Source organism: Paramisgurnus dabryanus, chromosome 17 (genome assembly GCF_030506205.2).
Source record: "Paramisgurnus dabryanus chromosome 17, PD_genome_1.1, whole genome shotgun sequence".
NCBI lineage: Eukaryota > Metazoa > Chordata > Actinopteri > Cypriniformes > Cobitidae > Paramisgurnus > Paramisgurnus dabryanus.
In genome coordinates, this window is record NC_133353.1 from 14,908,022 (window position 1) to 14,931,483 (window position 23,462).

Sequence of the window (23,462 nt, forward strand, 5' to 3'; positions counted from 1 at the left end):
GCAAAAACATGAAATGTGTCACTTACAAATCTGGGACGCATTCATTCTTAAAAGTATTGATACTAATACATTTAGGAACCGTGCCGTTATTTATTTCGAGAATTGCGGTACTTTTGAAGTATTGATGCATCGTACAACACTAACCATGACAATAGCTTGAAACAACAAGGCCTGTTCATAATGGCTTGTTTTTGTCAAATTGAAACTTATCCTGTAACACTGAGTTTGTTTAACCTTTTTCATGGTACAGGCCCCTTATCCACTCGTTTAACTCTGTTGATGTGATTGGTTACATGTTTGTGATGTAGGAAACTGAGGCGATTTCAAAGCATAAAAATGAGACTGTTTTGTAAATTCCAGTTCTTTTCCGTAAAAACGCTCTTGACATTGTGTCACGAGCGGACGCTATGGTTTCTTTGAAGCTTTACTGAACAACGCCTGGCCAATGCCAACTATTTAGCCCATCTGTGCAAAATAACCAGATTCTTTCGACTGAACAAACAGTAAAGGTGATTTGAGCAGTAATACAGTAGCTTATGCAATGTCTAGTTCCCTTCTCTTAGGTATTCGATGTTAAAAAAGTAACCACAGATGTTTTATGGAGAAAATACTTAGTAATGGAGTTAAATGATTATTTTACACATAACTTAAAGCATATTAAAGACGTCACATAGGTGTCAGTGACAGGAGACAATGGAGGCAGGATTAAAAGTAAACAACAGTTGAGATAAACGATAAATGCAAATAAATGAGAGTCCAGCACACACACACACACACACACACACACACACACACACACACACACACACACACACACACACACACACACACACACACACACACACACACACACACTCACTCACTCACTCACTCACTCCAGAGCCAAAGATGTAGAACAGGGAATCCTAAAATCCAAACTCTTCACAACAATGAAATGGTAATCCTGTGAAGGGTAGAATAGGTCAGGTTAGCCCACACAGCATACAAGCGTAGCTAGCATTGACGAGCCCGGACATTGTGAACTTGATTTTCACCACACAAGGAAATTTATAAAATAATGCAGTTTATAAAACTCACTTGAAATTTTTTTTATTTGACACGTATGTAATTATATCCACACATGGGGATTGTCTTAGTGTGCCCATACTTTCCAATTTATCCCAACACAACTGCATATGTATTATATAACCATTACCAACTTTGTGTTATTGCTTGTGTGCTCTTTTGTTTTAATAAAGTACTCCAAAAACTGTGGAGGCCAACACATGCTCAATGAGGATTTGTCTCATGTTGAGTCACCAACAGATGTTCAACTGTCGAAAAGGTAAAACATATTTAAAATATTGACATCTTGTCAAAGAGATAATTACAAATAATGATTATATGTTTAACATAAGTTAAAATAAGCCGAGTTGAAAACCATCAATGTGTTTCTTTCTAAATATTTCTCCATATTATTGTTTCTTTTTAGCTGAACTAGTAAAGATCCACAAAGTCCCCAAAAATGTGGATGCAAATGGATTTAAAGACCATCTACGAACAATATTTCCACAGCTAAAAACACAAAATTTTTACCTTTGTAAATAGAGTTGTAACCCCAGTGGAATATTTTACTCCCAAAGCCACTCGTTCAGGTGAAGTGATGGGACGATCAGCAGTATATATTCGTCCTGAGGTAAAAAAACTTCCAGAATCTTTTTCTCTGGTTTGTAGCACAGAATTAATGTTTTTGCTAATGTTTCCATATTTTGTAGCATGACATTCACAGTGATAGTGGCAGTGACAGTGATAGCAGTCAAGTGGTAGATTTGGTAAGGAACAAAAGTACTTTGGAATTTTCATTAATAAAATACAGAGTTGTGTTAAAAATGGCAACTGTAAATCTATTTCTGTATTTGTATTATTTTTGGTAAATGTATCTGCTCATGAGGATCCTGAGGATGATATGTCACATGAGATAGACACATCTGCTCGTGAGGATACTGAGGATGATACATCACACGTGACCGACTCATCTGCTTGTGAGGACACTGAGGATGATACATCACACGTGACAGACACATCTGCTCGTGAGGACACTACCGAGGATGATACATAAGACGTGGCAGACACACATAACACTGAGGAAAATATGGTGATCATTCAGCACCATTTATGTTCACTGTTAGTATAAAAATAACACTGACTTCTGTTGTTGACATCCCATACAGGACACAATGGTTAATTCTGTTGGGGAGAGTGGTGTAGTTACACAATCAACCAGACAACATCAAATGGTATTGATTCATGCACAACATTAAGTTAATGTACATGATTAAAAAGCGTACAACAATTGATTGTATTGTCCTAATATACAATTTTTTTATTTGAAAGTCAATAAAAGGTATCTTATATTTAAGCTTTAGACCAGTGGTTCTCAAAGTAGCTCCTACCTAGTGATATGTAAAACAATCACTGAATTTAATGTAAATTCACACCCATGCCCATTCAGTCTTAACAGTTCAATGGTAAATGACCCCCTTGTTTTAAAAGTGCATGAAAGTGCCCGTATTATGAAAAACTCACTTTTTCTGGGTTTTGGGGTGTTCATTTGTGTCTCTGATGCTCCCACACGCATACAAACTTGGAAAAAAATCCATCCATGCTGTTTTGAGTGAGATACAGGTTTCTGAATGTCCTCTGCCTTGAGTCTCAGATTGCGCTAGTTAAAACTCAGCTCCGTTGTGACGTAACAAACCGTTTCGTCACATTAAGTTTGAATTTTCCCGCCCACCACCCCACTCGCAGGTCTCCACCCACCATGTAGCTAGATAGCACAGAGCAGTCACACCCTCTATGCTGTTATCATGTCTCACGGAAATAACAGCAATTTGGATATTATCAGAGCCATGGATATGGCTCTGAATATTATGGATTATACTCCCGCCTACTTTTAAAAGCAAAGTTTTAACGCGTGGTTTTTGGAACCCGGAGTAATCTTATATACAGTGTGTTACCGAAATGTGATGTAAACAACAGACTATCACAGACGGTCACTATGTATCTATATTTCACGGATTATACGCATTTGTGGACAAAAATGGTCATTGAATGTATTTCACACATCTAAAACAGACTGGATTCGATTCGCGATCGTTGTATCAACAAAAAAAGGTAAGAAGTCACGTTATATTTTGCATGTTGTCATCTTCGGTCACAAAATACAACATTAGAGCATCTATATCTCAAAACAGAGATCATACATTGATGCTAATCCCGTAAATTATACCTTTTAAATGTATAGTGATGTTAAAATTGTTTAAGTTAGGCTATATAGATATTTTTGCAGGCTAGATGGTTTGCAGCGTGGTTTCGAAAGTTAAAAAAAAATATTTAACGGCATTATTTTACAATTCTACAAGAACTAAGTAATGGTGCTTTGCCAAACTAAAAGTGTTTTGCCAAACTAACGGAGACCGGGCCTTACCGCCCCGGCTTTTCTGACGAGGCTAACCCCCGAGCATCTAATAACTGTTACGGTCCGGACCTCCCGCTAGCTTCTAGCAATTAGCACGCGGTCCACAAGCAGTATACATCCCCCGCCGGGTCTTAATTTCTGTAATTTGCGATAATAATGCGTTTGAAAATGTTTTATAACAGGAATATGTTAGCATTGTCCTGGGAAAACGAGTTTATTGTTAAAACTGCTACATCACAATTTACGCTGGAATCTTTGTGTGTCATGATGAGTTTGACACACCGAGACCGGGCCTTACCGCCCCGGCTTTTCTGATGAGGCTAACCCCAGAGCCTCTAATAACTGTAACGGTCCGGACCTCCCGTTAGCTTCTAGCAATTAGCACGCGGTCCACAAGCAGTATACATTCCCCGCCGGGTCTTAATTTCTGTAATTTGTGAAAATAATGCGTTTGAAAATGTTTTATAACTGGAATATGTTAGTATTGTCCAGGGAAAACGCGTTTATTGTTGAGACTGCTACATCACAATTTACTCTGGAATCATTGTGTGTCATGAGTTTCTTCTCCTGTAGTGTAACGTTACTTATTAGTGATACTTTTCTGCTTGATTTGTCTGTTGGCAACATAAACCGTTAATAATAATAATATATAAAATAATAACACAGTACGGTCTGTACTGCTCACGATATCACTATGCACGCGCACATGGCGTTAGTAGTGGGGCGTGATCAAAGGAGCAGCAGCTCATAAATATGTAAGAAAGACTAGCTCAAAACGGCACAATCTGAACTGCCCTGAAACAGAGGCTACTAGAGATGGGTAACAATCTTTTCCTACAAGCTATTTCGAGCAAACATCTTTTGAAACATGCTTTTTGGAACTCATACACCTATTTAACTTGTGGTAAAGCTATCATAATATGGGCACTTGAAGGAAAATAGTGGAGTGGTGAAGGAGGAGATGGGGAAGGAGGAGGAATGCATTTACCTTTTTTTTATCATTTTTATTGATGATTAACATAACTAAATGTTTGTGCTTCTCCTGAACTTACGTTTAGAATTTCATTCATTTAAAGTTTAAACGTCAGCATAAATGCATACAAATAATTTATTAATCATTAACGTGTTCAAATAAAATAATGCAATTAATTGCCCAAGCAAGCCGACTGGCATGTGGTAAAGTTCTGCGAGAACATTTAGAAAGAATACAGAAATCTTTGTTCTTGTAGAGCTGTGCTTGTATTGGTCTATGTCAAGGGTCACCAATCCTGCTCCAGGAAGACCATAGTTTTGCATAGTTTAGCTCCAACCCTAATCCAACACTCCTAAAGCAGCTAATTAAGGTGCTCAGGTGTGTTTATTTAGGGTTTGAGCTAAACTCTGCAGAGACACCGACCCTTCAGGAGCAGGATTGGTCTACGTAGAGGTGCATCAAAACAAACACACATAGACCACATAGCTGGGTATTTAAAGAAACAAATATTTCCCTGCCCCCGTTTTCAATAATAACGTTGGGCACACAACATTGTTTTCTAAAACTTGTCATTTACATTAACCTGCATAAATATGCCTTCGGGTGCTATAATAACAATGCCAAACGGCAGCAGTGTAGGGAGGGGAATAAAGTCATGCAAGTGAAGAAGTTTATTTTAATCCCAATCTACATGAATATGAGTTTACCATTATAATCACATGCAATTTGTTTACCATGAAGTTATGCAGTATTTGTGTCATGTGTTATGCTGTGTGTAAGTCAGGAGTTTGCCATGGGATTGCTATTGCAACCCAGCTGTGTGTGTTTCATGTCAAAGGGCACAAAGGGTTTAAGTAAGTGAATGGCCAGGGTCAAATAGGTCACGGGAAGAAGACACTGGTCTGAGGAATGTCATGTGGGTCTTGCCTGAAAATAAACATATTGTTGTAACCATGAGGGGAGGGACAAAGACCATATATATTTACCAAGCCTGGCTCAGAAAGTCAGACTGATTTGGGGAATCCTCCCAGGACGCTGGTTCTGGGGGGATTAACCAGGGGAGTCTCGGCTTCTTATTTTGTCCGGAAAATAAAAGTCTATCTCTTGAAATCAAAACCTAAGACTGAAGATTGTTTCATTGGAGGAAAAAGAAAACCACAACACAAGTCAATCAAAATCCTCAGAATCGGCACCAACGAATAACATGAGCGACTTCCTGTTCCTTTTAACTGTAAACATAGGGCGCTCACATGACATTCAGCATTTTCAGGCACATAATGTGACGTTTCAGAATCTAAACCCCTGTTTCTTCCAGTTGACACAGCAACACATACAGTAACTATGGTTATCAGAAATCTCCACAGTGGCCGGAGGTTTTAGAAACGGGGCAATAGGCTCTCACCTCTTGGTGGATCTAGTTTGCATGTGTTTGTGCATATGTGTGAAACGTCTCGGTTACGTATGTAACCCTCGTTCCCTGAAGGAAGGGAACGGAGACGTCACGTCGTGACCGACGAATTGGGAACTCGCTTAGAGAGACCAATCTGCTTCGTACTCTACTAAAACGCCAATGAACTTGGCATTGAGATATTTGCATAATGCTGGCGCCGCCCCGCCAGGTGCGTATATAAGCCACAGTTGCAAATATGGAAATTAGCTTCATTTCGCTGAGAAAGCCGGAAAGTGTGACCGGCCGATAAACAGCAGGGAGCAGCCCTGTGGCGACGGGACGTGACGTCTCCGTTCCCTTCCTTCAGGGAACGAGGGTTACATATGTAACCGAGACGTTCCCTTTCAGTCGGTCACTACGACGTCACGTCGTGACCGACGAATTGGGAATCCCTACCAAAACGCCACTGAGGGCTGACCTCTTCCAGTGACTGCGTAAAGCCCTCCGGTTCCACTTAAGGATAAGGAGAATTAGGTTTTAAGGCAGAAGGCCGGGCACTAGATGTTCCTTTAACCCCACAGTAGTGCCAGCGACTGGGAAGCGCCCTATCTGAGCGGTATAGGAACGCTGCGGAAGCCACCGCCCCGTTAAGGGCTATTGGTGGGCGAAAGTCAACCGTAGTTGAGGTATAAATGACAGCCGTGGCTGTGTAAGCAAAGCAGTGCTCTGCTGAGGGAAACGTGGGCTAGTAGGATTAACCCCACGGAAAAATACTCACAAAGGAACCCGGTGGGACGCAATGTGGATGCCCGAGCCAAACACAGGTTCGCGAGGATGCAGCTAGTGATAGGCTGGCAGCGAATGCTCCGCAACATCAGGCTGCCAAGGCAGCGGAGGAAGGCAAAACAAATTATTACGCGTTTTTGCCTCGATGGCCTTCCATACTGAGCTCAGTTTGGAGCAGCAGTCGGAGGCTGCAAGCCGACCTGCGAGCCTGTTCTCTGTGCTTCCCCTAACGAGGAAAGAACACGAGAGGAGACAGGCTCGACACGAACACTGTAAAATCTAATGAACGTATTAGGTGTCGCCCAACCAGCAGCTCTGCAGATGTCTGTTAGCGAGGAACCACGAGCGAATGCCCAAAATGAGGCAACACTTCTAGTAGAGTGAGCTCTCAAATTAAATGGACAAGGAATGCCCTGCAGATTAAAAGCAAGGGCGATAGTATCAACTATCCAATGAGACATCCTCTGCTTAGTGAGAGCTTTCCCTCTCTGCTGACCACCATAACAAACAAAGAGCTGATCTGAGGTCCTAAGGCTTTATGTGCGATCCACGTAGATGCGTAACGCTCGTACGGGGCATAATAAAGCCATGGTTGGGTCTGCCCTCCACCGGGAGGGGAGCGCTTGCAAGCTCACCACCTTATCTCTGAAGGGAGTGGTGGGAACTTTGGGCACGTAGCCTGGTCTGGGTCTCAGTGAGACAGCAGGACCAAACTGAAGGCACGAATCGTCAACAGAGAATGCATGTAAATTCCTTACTCTCTTCACGGAGACCAATGCTATCAGGGTCAGAGTTTTCATTGACAAAAACTTCAGACTCGCAGACTGCAAAGGCTCGAACGCGGAACCTGTAGTAGGGCTTCAGCACCATGGACAGGTCCCAGGAGGAATAGAGGGAGGGCGCGAGGGGTTTAGCCTGCGAGCGCCTCTTAAAATCTAATAAACAAATCATGCTGCCAACTGATCTGCCGTTAATAAGCGAGTGATGAGCAGAAATAGCGGCGATATCAACTTTAATGGTGGAGGGTGACAGCCTACCATCTAACCTATGTTGAGGATATATAAAAGCACAAAGTTAAACATTCTCTGGGGTCCTCGCGTTGCGAAGAGCACCAGGTGACGAAAAGGGTTTCATTTAAGCGCGTAAGCCCGTCTTGTGGACGGTGCTCGTACCGCGTCGATGGTGTTAGATACCGCTTGCGATAAATCACCTAAACCTTGCGCGCACTCAACGACCATACATGGAGATCCCACAGGTCGGGGGGCGGGTGCCATAATGTGCCCCTTTCTAAAGAAAGAAAGTCCTTTCTAGGGGAATTCGCCAGGGAGGGGCTGTCGCGAGGAGCATTAACTCTGAAAACCAATTCCTGGTCGTCCAGTATGGGGCGACTAACGAAAGGCTCTCCTCGTCCTGCCTGACTTTGCACAGTGTCTGTGCGATTAAGCTCACTGGAGTGAATGCGTATTTTCGCGTCCCCCGCGGCCAGCTGTGTGCCAACGCATCCACGCCGAGGCTGCCCTCGGTTAATGAATAAAAACCGGCGACAGTGGGTATCGTCCGGCGACGCAAACAGATGTATCTGCGCACGACCGAACTTCTTCCAAATTAGCTGGACCGTCTGGGGGTGGAGTCGCCATTCACCGGGGCGCGCAGCTCGGGAAAGCGCGTCTGCCGCTGTATTGAGCGAACCCGGGATGTAAATGGCACGAAAGGACCTCAGATGCTTCTGACTCCAAAGGAGGAGATGACGAGCGAGATGCGACAGGTGACGAGAGTGCAAAAACCGCCTTAACGGTAAATAACGCAACAGTCGCAATGTTGTCGGTGTCGGCTAATACATCGTTCCCTCGCATCTCCATAGCGGAGCGTACAAGTCCCAGATATACAGCGCACCGCTCGCGGCAGTTGGGGTGCTATGCACACCCCTGAGACTGCAAGCCCGTCATACGTGGCTGCTCATCCCGTGCTGGGGGCATTGTATGTGCTACAGAATGCCAGGAGACCCGACTCAGGGGCATATCTTGCTATCAGAAATGCTGGGTCTGCCACGGGGTAAAATTGAAATGACACGCAGGTGTAATGGTTACACAGTGTATGCCGTTGCGCCACGCTCTCCTTGAGACTCGATCGTAAAACCAATGCTGAAGCGGTCTCATATGAAGCAGCTCGAGCAGTGTCACAGCCGCAGCATGCTGTCATATGTCCAGGAGCTTCTGAAATTGTTTCAGAGGGACCGCGTACTTCCCTCGAATTAAACCGAGGCAAGTCAGAACTGACTGGTTGCGCGCTCTTGTAAAACACGCCAATAAATCGATCGAGTCTATTTCCATACTGAGAAAAGGATCCTCTGCACGGGGCAAAGTTGCTCTTTTCCCAGCTGACCTGATGACTTAAACGAGCGAGATGCTGAAGCATTAAATCTCTGTGTTCGCGCACGTTTGCCAAGAACGAGCCATTATAGTTGACGTAAATATAAGCAGAATGCGAACAACGCTCTCTCTCTCTCGGAGATTTTAATGCCATGACTAGCACTTTCATGGAGACACGGGGAGAGAGAGACAGCTCGAATGGTGTACTTAGTATTAATATGCCCACCCCACGAACGCAGAGCGAAAAACGGTCTAAGGCGAGGGGAGATGGACACAAAGTACACGTCTACAGGTCTAAGGCTGCAAACCGATTTGAATATTGAAATACGAGCCTCGGCGTATCATCCTAAAGGATCACACTTGTAGAGCCGGTGCGTAAATAAATCGGTCGTAACCCACTGCGTATTTTGGGTAATATGAGATAAAGGCTGGAAAAACCTTATCATCATTCTCTGTAAGAGGGACCGGCTCGAAATGTCCTTTGCCAGCAGGACATCGACTTTTGCACGCAGTACATGTGCATCGGACGCTTTCAGTATAGTGAAACGAATGCCCGAGAATTTGGGGGAGTGCCGGTAATTGTATTACGTAACCGAGGTGGATAGTGCGTAAAACCCAACGAGACGGGCTGGGAACTGAAGCGAAGCATCCCGGGACCGTACGAGGAGAATTAACGACACTACCGAAGTACCCGCGGTGGGGCAGCGAAGCGAGACAGGTGAGACTGCCGGTGCTTCTGCTGTGACAGCATAAACATCTACAGTATGTGTGTGTGACACTGACCTGAGCCCGCTGAAGGTGACGGTCGTCTGGTCTCCTCTGCGGAGAGCGCAGACTCGGATGAGGGTGCTGGTGGTCCGGTCTCCTCAGTGGAGAGCTCGGACTCCTCAGGACACCCGCTGGCGATAGAGGAGAGGTAGAGTGAGCAGGTGTACGCCCACGGCTCTCTCGATCCTCCGGAGACCTGGAGAGGAAAGAGGAATGCACTCTTATGTGTGGTTAAGTGGGTACCGGCTGGACAGCTGGTGGAACATATGCAAACCAAGGATTTTCCACCCGACCCTCTACCGGGGGAAGGAGCGAATCACTGTCTCCTGAAGAGTGATCCTCTGCCACTACGGGTCGCCCGTCTCTGGCCACTTAAACTCCCGATTTTCACGGGAAGCGGCTAAGCGGGCGGGGCGAGCTGCTGACGACCGGTTCCCCTGCGCTGCCGAGATGGGGTCCGAGGAGGGGAACGGAGGTGGCCGCCGCAGGACGCCGACGGCGAGAGGCAGACTGAGGAGCCGGCGTTGGTGGACCAGGGCAGCTCTCTTCCGCCGGGGCACGACCTAGGAGATCGCCTCAGTCTGCGCAGCGGAGCTGTACGACTCCCCGGGCTCGCTGAAGAGGCCAGTCTGTGAGACAGGAGCATTCAGGAAGTTGTTCTCGTCTGCGTCCGTCATGTAAGCCAGACACCGCCAAACGTGGCGATCTTGAACCACTGTGGTGGACATCGCACGACTGAAGGTCGCGGCCTCCCTTGTAAATCTCTAAAGTCACTGCAGCAACGTTATTGCGTGCAGGGCTGAAGCCGCGTCTCCACATGCCTGATGGGCAGCGCCCGTAACCGGACGACTGTCTATACAAACACGAGAGGGAAGGGTTGGGTGGATCCCCGTCCTTATAGCGGCTCCGTTGGTGAGGGAGGTGAGGGGTGAAAGCCGAACGGCCGAGACGGCCGCAAATCACGTCAGCTCTTCGTGCCGTCGGGAAAGGCAGGCACAGGAGGTGAGGACCGTAGAGGCCCGGGCAGCACCGAAGTACCAATCATGTGGGCGGGACGGTTCGGGCGGAGAGGGATTAACCCCTCCAACTCTACCGTCTTCGCCGCTCGAGCGGCCACGGCCGCCATCTCCGGGACGACTCCTCCTCGGAGAAAAAAAAAAAAATGGGCACCCCTCTGATGCTGCAGAAGTGACGGGATCAGAAGGAGGTCCAATGGATTCGGCAGAAATCGCAGAACACGACTCTGCAGTCTCCACCGGAGCCTCAACCGGCTGAGGATGAGAAGGCCGGTAGGTGAAGGACGCATCCTCCGTCCTACTCAGCGTAGTGATGCGAAGAGCGTCCTGCGAGCGCTTGACAGCCGCACCATGGCGGCGTTCAGCAGTGCAAAGGCGCGGACGCCGTTCCCGTAGAAACGACAGTCGTCTCCGCAATCCAAGAGGGTTATGCTCTCACAGAGAGAGCAAAAGCTCTCCACGAACGCAGCCTCGGAGTGCTCGATGCCCAAGCACGAAGACAGCGCTCGTGACCGTCACTGGAATCCCTGTACTTCTCGCATCCAAGATCGCACGGAGGAAAAGCTATCCTGAAAAGGACGCTGATCTACGAATATACGAGAGAGTGGCTGTCTTTAAAAAGACACAGAGCTCTCACGTATCACTCTTTAGGGAAATCACTCTTAGGTGCTCAGCTGATGATGCGCACAGGGAGAGGCAACGCAGACACTAAACTCAAAACAAAAAGGATGCAGAGCAGTGGAATACTGCGAGCGTCCGCTGTGTCAGTACTGCTTGTCAATCAACTTCAGCAACCATTCCCAGAAGAGCAGAGAGTAGCTTCTCAGTAGCAGATAATGCGGGCTTTCGAAGCGAAAAAGCTAATTTCCATATTTGCACCTGTGGCTTATATACGCACCTGGCGGGGCGGCGCCAGCATTATGCAAATATCTCAATGCCAAGTTCATTGGCGTTTTAGTAGAGTTCGAAGCAGATTGGTCTCTCTAAGCGAGTTCCCAATTCGTCGGTCACGACGTGACGTCGTAGTGACCGACTGAAAGGGAACCCTTTGACTTATGAAACTATTTTCAAATTAAAGCATGTAAAAGGAAAGAGTTGCTTTTTAAAAGGCATTTTTCCTAAAGGGGGTTGTCTTATATTTGGGAGAATATGGTAATATTCATTTACAATACTTAATATTTATATGTTTAGAAGTACTCAGTAATAATTTTCATTCACGTAATCACTATCCAATGTCTATGTCAAAATTGCCTGTTGATCGTTCATTTTAGGAAAGTCTTCAACAAAGACTTTCTTATTATGGAACAGGATGCAGCATTCCAAAGAGCTTTGGAAACTGACAGACAGAAGGTAATACAATAAGATATTATCTAATTTTAAATTTGATAAAAAATGAATTTAATCACTCTCTGTATGTCTGTTGTGTGCATAGACTCAGAGAGGCTGTTTACACTTGGCATTAACATGCGTTTTCGTCGATCGGATCACAAGTGGACGACGTTAATGCCAGGTGTAAACGGTGTTTAAAACGTTTTGAACGCGTCCACTTTAGATCACTTTCAACCACATCCAGAGGTAGTCGAAATCACTTTCGATTGGATCGCTTTGGAGTTGCGGAACGCAATGTGGTTGAATGTGTTCGAACAGCCACACGCGACCGCCTTCTCTTCGCCCATTTATCTAATCTGAGGTATTAAACACAAGTTTTACGTATTTTTTTTACTTCTGGCGTGAACATACGGTGAACAGCGCTATTTTTAGCCTTTCATTGATAAAACTACTGCGGGTGTTCTCCGTAGTTTTGTTTTGAAAGGTTGAAAGTTGCGCGATCCTATTTCATCAATTGCGCTGAAAATTCAGAGAAAGCTCCAACATATAAACGTACAAAACACTGTGCAGCATGTATACTTGCTAAACAAGCAGCGGACTTCGACATAATATTAGTTTGCGTCCATATAAACTCATAATTACTCCCGCTCGCGTTTGAATGACAGCAGAGAGACTCGCCCACCTTCTCACAGACCACCCCCTCACAGTATTCAGGACAGAAGCATTCGAAAGTGGACAAAAGAGACGGATTTAAATACCAGGTGTAAACGTAATGTGTCTCTCTCGTCTACTTGTGATCCGATCGATGAAAACACATCTTAATACCAAGTGTAAACAGCCTCAGAGAGAGAGAGAGGCCCACCGCATTGCTAAATGTATAGAGGAGGCAGAGAAGAGGCGTGTCGATGTAGGTGTCAAATGTTTTTTGTATTGCAAGCCTAATTAGTGGTGCATGCATCTACTAATCAATGTCTTTAGCAGGGGCGATTCTAGGATTTTCATTTTAGGGGGGCTCAGCCCCCAGTAGGGTATGATCAAAAAATATTATTTACCTATTAGGTTGTATACTACTAACCTTATTGCAATCCACTATTCCATTGTATTCCCTGTGTGTCACATATGGGACTAGAAAATTTTCATTTGGGAATGGAGATTTTTTTACAATGAAGACTTCCTGATTCATTATTCACTGTGCAAATACACATACACATTTCCAGTACAAACACATCATTTTACTGTTTGCATTTCTATGCTCACATAGAAACCTTAGCCAAGGATTTTTTTGACAAAATAAACTTTTAACCAGAAAATAAGATAAATGTGTGTGTTAACATAAATGTAAACATAAACCGGATTTGCTAATCTTATAGGTTAATATTATTAGTTGATAGCCACTGTGTTAATCTGGGAATTATACAGATCTAAAATATAGAAAAGGGGACTGACCAACAAGTGATCTACCTTAATACTGAGTTGTCAAGATGCAGTATGATTTGGTTTTCAGGACAGGGTTTTGATTAAGCCAGGACAAGGCCTTAGTTATATTAGGATGTTTATGTAGTTTTTACAAGCATACCTTACAAAAATATTACAGGTGTGCATCATGAGACAAAACAATGTGACTGATGTATTTTAAGATATGTTAGTGCAAGCTACTTTTAGTTAAGAACTAAAACTCAAACAGGCATTTTAGTCTTGAACTAGACTTAAGCCCTGTTTGGGAAACAGCCCCTATGTCTATACTGTAGGTCAGGGGTCTCCAACCTTTTTATAAGCAAGGGCTACCACAATGGATAAAACTATCTGGATGGGTACTTACTTTCTGATATAGTTTAATCAAAACTATTTTCTTTTACATGTTGATACGTTTAAAGGAACAGTATGTAGGATTGTGGCCAAAACTGGTATTGCAATCACAAAACATGTGGCTAAAACTGGAACTGCAATCACACAGCTGGTGGCCAATATACAAAACGACAACATAAACATCAGTTGAGGGCTGCAACTCCACTTTTTAATTGACAATATCCTGGCCAGACCACTGTTGTCAGTGATATAACTATTTGAAATGAAAATGATTTCTTAATGTCTAGTGACATATCAGGGCCATTTTATGATTAATTGATATAAATTTCTTACATACTGTTCCTTTAAGATAGGTAAACCAAGCCAAGCTAATATTAAAAATACCACATTGAACCCTCAAAAACTTACTAGGAATACACAATGCCAAAGACAAATACACAGGTGCCTTACACGTTTTAAAAGGTTTTCAGGAGTTCAAATATTGAAATATTAATATTTTAAATTAAATGAAACAAACATATTTAATAAGCTATACTTTACTTATATTGTTAGATTTTAAAAAAGTTATTTTACTGCAAGTATAAGGTGAATTGCCCATTAAAAGCTCGATTTGCACGTTTGATCCAGTTTTTCCACACAAAAAAAAACTAGTTTTATAAAAGGATACACTTCACAATAATCTGGTATTTCGCTGCATGAAATGATCTGCCTGATGCGTTCAGTACAACAACCTTAAAGCAATGCATCACGCCAGCACCTGACTTAAAAACCTGTAACGTTAATAAGCAATATAGATGCGTGCTTTTACTGGTAACTTGACTGACCTGCTCCCTTCTTGGCGAATATTTCTGTGATTGATTTTGCAGTATCTCGCTGCGTCTGTCTCTCTCTCTGCGTCTCCTTTGCGCTGCATATTTGCAGAGGTGGAAAGAGTACTGAAAATTTGTACTCAAGTACAAGTAGTTGCTAAAATAATACTCAGTTACAAGTAAAAGTACTGGTGTTAAAAATGTACTTAAGTAAAAGTACAAAGTACCCCTCTTAAAAACTACTCAAGTACAAATTACTTTTTAGCCGGTGATATTTATTGAATAAACATTAAATCCATTGAATGAAATCAGAAATATGAATGGATTAAAAACAGGCAATTTGTGTTTTATACGAATAAACACATAGTACAGGAATTTTGTCTGTTTAAAGAATGTTAAATGATTTTAACAGCAGCTATAATAATAATAATAATAATAATAATAATTATTATTATTATTATTATTATTGTTTCTTCATATAATTTTTATCAAGTTATAAAAATGGTCTAATGTTATTATTATTAATGAATTATGATGCAACATAAATAAGCTTGCTGGGTTATTTTATTTAAAAACAGATTTTTTTACATTAACTCATTCCCCGCCAGCCATTTTTTCGAAAAGTTGCCCGCCAGCATTTATGATTTTCACAAAAGTTTTACAAAATGCCTTCCAGGAAAATTTTCTTCTAAAAATATATAAACATACAAATATATCAAATGAAAGAACAGACCCTCTACTTTCAAACAAACAATAAAAAAAGTGAAAAACCGCTTCATCATATTTTTTCCCCTGCTTATAAACTCTTAAATATTGGTATTTTTCTTTACAAATACACTTTTTTTTAGCAAAAAGCTGAAACAATTGCATTTTTGTGAAGGAATTTAGTTAGAGATCAGATTCAGAACGAATATCAAACATAAAATTAGTAAAAACGTTTTGGCTTCAGTTTATCCATAAATTGGGTAAGTCCGCTATCTAGTGGACAATCGCGGTATTGCACATTAACATAAATTCTTCAGAAACACGTTTTTTATGCAAATGTTTTTTTTCTTAATTGACAAGATAACTCGTCAATGGCGGGGAAAAGAGTTAAAAAATATTATTGGACAAGAAAGCTTTGAAAAAGTACCCTACTAATATTTCAAAAGTTATCAGCATTTAGCACTGACATATGTGTAATTTAGACAGGCTGTCAGTGCAGTTACACTGCTACGCCAGTGGGACGCGGCAACAGACGAATTTGATAAAAGAGTCCTTATTAGACTGTTTTTATTATTATAAGCTTAAAACACTGATTCAATATGAATAATACAATGTTAACAATGACATGAAATTCATCTTTGAGCGCCATTTTCAATGCTAAACCTTTTTTTACGGTCTATGTGCTCGTCACCTAACTTAGGTAACTGAAGCTCATGTTTCAAGTGATGTTTTCAGTCAAATTATCGTGAGGTCTACCCAACATTAAAAACGAAAACGATCACATAAATATGGTTGGGGAGAGTGGGGTAAAGTGAGACATTTTTTTACATTTGCTCCCCTCTAAGCGAGCTAAAATGATATATCAGTCAAATTTACACATTTCTCATTAATTCAGGATGTTTCCTAGCTATGGAAATTACCAGAATGTATTCAGGACGAAGAGCAGTGAAAATATGATTGTTTTAAAAAAAGTGGTCTTGTGTCTCACTTTACCCCAGCTTAGGGGTAAACTGAGACAGACCAGAAAAATCAAGGGGGTAAAGTGAACCAGCTCGGGGTAAACTGATCCACTTACTTTTTACACTCTGAAACTACCATAACAGCACATATTGTAACAGATAAAATCCTGACGGCTAGCTTGACAACCACACATTCCAGAACTAATGTTGGACTAGTAACAGAATCAAGGGGATTGGTCAATTAAGAACATTATTTTTCTAAACACTTGAAAGTACAGTAACTCTGAACCAAAATCAAATACAACATAACATAACTCAAAAGTTATATTTTTTGGCCAGTTTTTGCCTTTATTTAACAGTGAGTTTTGGAGAGGACAGGAAAGTACAGGGAGGAGAGAAGGGTATTGGATTGGCAAATGACCACGAGCCGGGAATCGAACTCCCAGAAAGTGTGAAAGCACCACATGTCGGAGCGCTGCCCACTGTAGACCATTGGCTCCGACAATTCAATTTTTTTTAATTAACATTCAAATGACATATAGAACCAGTTAGATTAGAACGCAGTCTGGGGGTCAGAACAAAGGACCCTTAGAGCCAGCTAGTGTCTGCGGGTCAGCGCAAAAGACAATCAGAACCATCTATCAATATTTCTATCCCTTGCAGCTGCTCTTACTGTGGGTTCACACCAGACGTGAGTTCAACGATTTGTGCAAGTAGATTAAATTCAAAGTTAATGCAAAGACACGATCAGACGCATCCTCGCCTGGGGCGATGCGAATGACGCCATATGAGCGGAGCATTTGCCGCGAAAACACGCACTATTCACCTCAAACATGTCTTCGCCCAAGTTGAAAATATTTATCTCGAACGAAAAATTTGCATGACACAATGTTAAATCCCGTGAGTAATCTAGAGTGAATAATGCTACGTACACACCAAATGCGGGGCAGTGCGTTACTTGATCTAGATTACTCGCAGGATTTAACATTGTGTAATGGAATTTTTCGCTCAAGTTGAATATTTTCAAATTGGGCGAAGACATGTTTGCGGCGAATAGCGCGTGTTTTCGTGGAAAACGCGCCACCCATATCACGTCATTCGCATCGCCACATGCGAGGACGTGTCTGATTGCGTCTTTGCATTGACTTTGTATGTAATCTACTTGCGCAAATTGTTGAACTTGTGTCTGGTGTGAACCCACAGTACCATGATGCCTCGCGTTTGGTGTGTACATAGCATTAGAGAATTCTTTCCTTCCTTGACCTAAGCAGCTGCACTCTCCATCTCCTCAAGGGGTGTTTTTCCCCAGGCTGTCTTCCTGGTGTATTGACTAGGCATAATGGTTTTTCTGCAATGTTTATAACATTAAAAATAAAACATATGTAATGTAATATTACATTAAAATATGTTTAAGACTAAACTGAACTTGTGCCTCGTGTCTCACTTTACCCCACATCATTTGTCTCACTTTACCCCACCACCACATTTTGGAAAAAAACTCTCTCTCTTGGAAATTCAGGCTAATCTTCAGCTAGCATCAACACAAGGTTTTATATGTTGGTAGTTCATAAACATGTGTGATATAAGTTTTTCTACCTGAATCAATTTGCTTTGGCACAACAGTTGATTAAGTTGACAGCAAGAAAATTTACTTTTACAAGCAAAAAATATATTTTTGTGAAAAAAACATGTTAACCACAGCAGCATGAGGTCCTGTCCTTCATGGCCAAGGGGAAATTTGAGGGGCTTAAAAACATAATGGTCATAGGACCACAAATGTGTTCCATTGCCTAGATACAGGGGGTGTCTCACTTTACCCGATGTCTCACTTTACCCCACTCTCCCCGTCTTCTTACCATAATGTGCTTTTTGAGATTAGAGGCTGTATTGTAAGCCGAAATCACTGCAGATGGCAAACAAAGTTGGCATTACATTTGCACGCTGTCTCCTTTCCTTCCTCTGTTTGTGAACAACTCCCAGGTGCGGCCATGGGCACTCATCATCCGGTATTTCTTTGGAATTTTAAATTAATTCAGCGTCCATAACGCCACAGTTCTTTGACATTAAATACAACGTCACAGTGAAGGACGCGCGAGGATCGATTGAATCGCTCTCCAGAGACCGGGCTTTTTTCCGGTCCAAAGGGTTTTTATTGGCCCACCCACGATCAATTATTTCTATTGGATATCCATATGCTGTCAAAGATTTGAATATTAATTTAATTCAAATTCTACAAGTACTTAGTAACGAATGTGATTTTCAAAGTAGCGAAGTACATTACTTACCTTAATTTGTACTTAAGTACAAGGAAAATTACAGACTTAAAGATTTACTCATAAAAGTACAAGTACACGAAAAAACTACTTAATTACAGTAACGTGAGTAGTTGTAATTCGTTACTTCCACCTCTGCATATTTGTTAGATAAAGCCAAAAAGCAGTGGGTTGCCGCCGTTTGGTCATGGTGGCATTTTCTCACCGCGATTGACTGACTCGTAGATTTTAAGAGGTCCGTCATTCATTCATATCATATTATTTCACATGTCAACCTGAGCTGACTGCACGGCAGGTTAGAACAGCCGCCAGGTCAAGATGGCCAGTCCGCCCCGTACTACTGATGTTCGCTCTGCTCGGCCCCCCTGCGGATTGAAAAATGCGCTAAATCCATTCTGACTCCGATCAGGGGTGGAGCCGAAACTTGACGCAGCATTCCGCCTTTTCTAAAGAGTTTTTATAGGGGACTGAAGCGATCACAAATTAATGAATCAAATATTTTTTTAGGGGGGCTGGACAGAATTTTAGGGGGGCTGAAGCCCCCCTAAAATGAGCCTAGTGACGCCCCTGGTCTTTAGGATCATTTCATAGTTAAAGGCAGGAGTGTTTGATTATAGTTGGGCCAAAATTCTACAGGACAGTCAATTGTCAGGAGTACGATTGGGCACCCCTGGAGTGGAGGGTTGAAAAGACACTAATTCATTGTTAATCATTTACACAGATTGTGAATCAGAGGATGGCTGAGGCAGAAATGGCTTCTGAAACAGGTGGAACTTCCTTTTAGTTCCGTTATTCTGATGGAAGTTATCGTAGGAGGGATTTCCATCTTGACAGCCCTATGCAGGTATGTGGAATAGTCCAATGACATAATTTACCTATGAAGTCTTAATGAATTAAATGTAACAGAAGCCCCTTTACACATGCACAGTTTACCTAAATTCTTGAAAAGAAGATCCCATCATCTTGAGTTATTTTAACATAAAAGTGGAAATAACCTGAAAATTAAAGTGGTGTGAACTCCGATATTATCTTTAAAGGAGCATTTCACCCGTAGAAACATTAATCTTTATTAAAAGTGTGTCATATTTGTAGTCGAAATGTAACATACATTTAGAATTTGGTGCCTATTTGACCGAGAAAAGGGGTGTTTGTAGTCTCACTCCCTCAACAAAGATATTGCACTTCCTTCTTTCAATGATGCAAAATGATGATTTTTACATCATTGAAAGAAGGAAGTGCAACACTGAAGTCTGTATTTCTCCTGTCTCAGCAACAACTGAGAAAATAATGCATGATCATTCAAAAACATGACTGGGGTTCTAACTATACAAAGCTTTATGCAAATGGGTGAAGTGTCCCTTTAACATAAAATGGTTTTCAAAACTGTATTTTTTAGAGTTATAGTTATCGTTATAATGTGAACGGCCCTTTAGGAGGTTTGTGCTTAATTGCACATGATTGTGCAAATTGTGAATGAAACATTGTAAATATGATTTTTATTGATGATTACCATGTATCCAAAATATAAAAACACTTCAATCTTAATGTAAGCAAATCATAAATGTATACTTGAAATAATATCAAATATTTACACAGTAAAATACTTTAAATATACAAACTAATAATTACCCCTCACACTTCATAATAATAAAAAAATTGATATCTAAAAAATAGGGGTGTGACGAGATCTCGTGCAACGAGATCTGGATTTCTTTTGGAGGTGAAATGCTGGCCTATTTTGAAATAAAAGACTACATCCTTCGGAGGTCGCATTTTTAAACTGAATTTACTTCATAAAAACTGTCTTATTAGAGAATATTAACAATTATAAAGTTTACTAATTATTTAGTTAATCGCAAATTTTTTTAGTTGCTCACAACTTGCGCATGTAATGCTCAGATAATAAATGAACTGAAATAAACCTTGATAATAAATTAACTGAAATAAACCTTGATAATAAATTATCTGAAATAACCCTTGATAATAAATTATCTGAAATAACCCTTGATGATGTATGCAGCCTGCATATGCGACATCCGGAGGATGCAGCTTTCTGTTTGAACCTTTTACAGTGCATGGATTATATTCTGTCTTTTACTGCGTTTTGCTTTTTTGGTTGGGTTTCCAATAATGTTCGTTCGGGAACTCACATGAAGTCTGAGATGCATTGTGTTTGTCTGTTGATCAGTGTCAGAAGTCTCACCAGATTAAACCCTCACACAGAGTTTACATGATTTAATGTCTGCATGTTCTTGCTCAAAAAATGACAGTGGCTGTATCATTTCTATTGTAAATAAATGGACTTACATTAAATATTCAAATGGATTTAAACATTGTTTGACTAAAAATTTGCGTTTCTCTCCGTCGAAAGTGAAAATGGCGTCCGCGAGACGAGTCCACTATCGCCCTCTGCAGGCATTTGTTATAATACATACATAATGCTTTTTATTTATAGGACACAAATGTAATGTGTTTGTTAATGTAACTTTAATTAAATGTTGTTTAATGTAACTTGCCTTTAATACTTTATTTGAACCAATTATTATTGCATCTTCGTTATTATGTAATTTAAAAGACTACTGCTCACTTGGCTCTATTTTTATTACCCAAAAAATAACAAATTACTTCATTATCAGTTAGCAAAAAAATTGTTAGGGACAGTCCTTGATTAGTTGAAACTTTTAAAAATGACGTGATTTCAGTTTCTTATTCATTTATTTTATCATGGAGGATTTCTTAAAGTGTAAAAATATCGTCTTGTCTCGTTCTCGTGAATCCAGTCTGGTGTCTCGTCTCGTGGATTAAGTGTCTCGTCACACCACTACTAAACAAACACTACTCAACAGAAGAAAGGCCCAAACAATCATTGCACTGCCTTTAAAATAATGAATGCTTACCTTCTCCCATATTATTATGAGAGTAGAACATTCTGTATCCTGCGATTGGCTGACTTAGTTCTCACTATATACATTTAGATGCAACCACGTAATCCGGTTGTAATCCCACTGATAGCTCAATTGTATTGAAAAGCCTCATGTTAACACCTTATTCAAAACAATTAAGGTTGATCAGATGCTTATTTTGATCTTATTGGGGGGAGGGGTTGTCCAAACTGTGATCCGATCATCAGGAAAAAATTAGGCATGTAAACGCGTGAATCAAAGTATTTTCTCAGTCTGTTGCAAGAAAAAAACTTTCTCTAACTCAGCTTTGTACATTTATCCAGAGATAAAACGTAAACCCGTTGAGAGATGCTGTGCTGCTTTTTTCTAGTTCAGATTTGGGCTACTGTTTAACTGTCTCGGCTGGGTTTTTTGGGACAAAATTCTGTCTATTAGTTATTGTTATTTGGGCCGTGAATAGTCATGGATTATTTTGGGTTAGTTATAAATATCCATTTGGATTGCACAGACATTCGGATTACATAGGATGTACAGTACATGTAAATTTGCTTTTTAATCCAATTGCAATGTTTAGATTACAAAGATTGATTTAATTAGGGTTTGGCATCAGGCCTTACACTAGTCTTTAATAACCCAGGCACCTTAGCTAGCACCTGATGGTACCTGATACTTCTGAAGCACTTATTTTTTTGTGTTAGTTGTTATGTTTCATAGGTTCCTTTGTCTTCACCAGCCGTGTAATATGCCTAACATATGTTCTTTGTTTACAGAGCCTAATTTCTTTTGCTGGGGCTGTTCCTTCTGCAACAGATGACTTTATTTTAACTGCTCCAAGTCTTTTCTTACTACTTAACAGTCAGCAGACTGGAACCATAAGAGAAAATGGTTTATTGGAGTCAACAACCATATTTATTCACTGGATACATGGTGGTCAGGTTAGTTAATCTTAAGAAATAAAATTATGCAAATAATGTTTTATAATGCTTACATTTATGCAATACAATGGTAATACAAATGGTTTGGAAAGTGTGATATTATTTTACTCAAAAACAAAACCATTAAAAGCCATTACAGTAATCAAACACTGAATAACTTCATCAATGAAGTTACAGTTATCGCTGGTGTTGCTTGATAATATTTTTATTTATCCCAGCCTCCGTCTAGTTCTCCGCGGCCTCCATCTGGTTCCCTTCCATCTGGTTCTCCTCCGCGGCCTCCGTCTGGGACTGCTCCACGGCCTCCGTCTGGTTCTCCTCCGCCGCCTCCGTCTGGGACTGCTCCGCCGCCTCCGTCTGGGACTGCTCCGCCGCCTCCGTCTGGGACTGCTCCGCCGCCTCCGTCTGGGACTGCTCCGCCGCCTCCGTCTGGGACTCCTCCGCGGCCTCCGTCTGGGACTCCTCCGCGGCCTCCGTCTGGGACTCCTCCGCGGCCTCCGTCTGGGACTCCTCCGCGGCCTCCATCTGGATCTCCTCCACGGCCTCCGTCTGGATCTCCTCCGCTTCCTATGTCTGGATCTCCTCCGCTTCCTATGTCTGGATCTCCTCCGCTTCCTATGTCTGGATCTCCCCGCTTCCTATGTCTGGATCTCCTCCGCGGCCTCCGTCTGGATCTCCTCCGCGGCCTCCGTCTGGATCTCCTCCGCGGCCTCCGTCTGGATCTCCTCCGTCTGGATCTCTTCCGCTTCCTATGTCTGGATCTCCTCCGGGGTCTCCTCTGTGGTATCCTCCGCAGTCTCCTCTGTGGTCTCCTCCGCGGTCTCTCTTAGGGTCTCCACGGTCTCCATCACCCATACCTCCATGGTCTCCTTCACGCTCTACACTTTCTGAACATTCTTCTCGGAGTCCTTTGGATTCCAACATAAAGGATGTATTACGCACTTTGCATTCAAATATTCATTTTGACGTGGTGCCACCAACAGC

The 23,462-nt window shown here is 42.0% G+C and overlaps 1 protein-coding gene across 1 annotated transcript; it reads left to right on the plus strand.

The window, feature by feature from the left end:
- The first annotated feature begins 1,233 nt into the window (after nucleotides 1–1,233).
- LOC135727296 (uncharacterized) lies at nucleotides 1,234–23,462 on the plus strand. The gene is made up of 9 exons (XM_073812469.1): nucleotides 1,234–1,324; nucleotides 1,472–1,675; nucleotides 1,755–1,811; nucleotides 1,931–2,276; nucleotides 12,031–12,109; nucleotides 12,927–12,995; nucleotides 19,362–19,484; nucleotides 22,314–22,478; nucleotides 22,697–23,462. The coding sequence occupies exons 7-9, from the start codon at nucleotides 19,479–19,481 to the stop codon at nucleotides 23,306–23,308; spliced, it is 783 nt and encodes a 260-aa protein (XP_073668570.1). The 5' UTR covers nucleotides 1,234–1,324; nucleotides 1,472–1,675; nucleotides 1,755–1,811; nucleotides 1,931–2,276; nucleotides 12,031–12,109; nucleotides 12,927–12,995; nucleotides 19,362–19,478; the 3' UTR covers nucleotides 23,309–23,462.

What these genes read in the sequence shown, in the direction of transcription:
- LOC135727296 (XM_073812469.1), top strand. An exon ending in ACTGGATACATGGTGGTCAG is followed by an intron (nt 22,479 to 22,696) that starts GTTAGTTAATCT and finishes TATTTATCCCAG; the next exon opens with CCTCCGTCTAGTTCTCCGCG.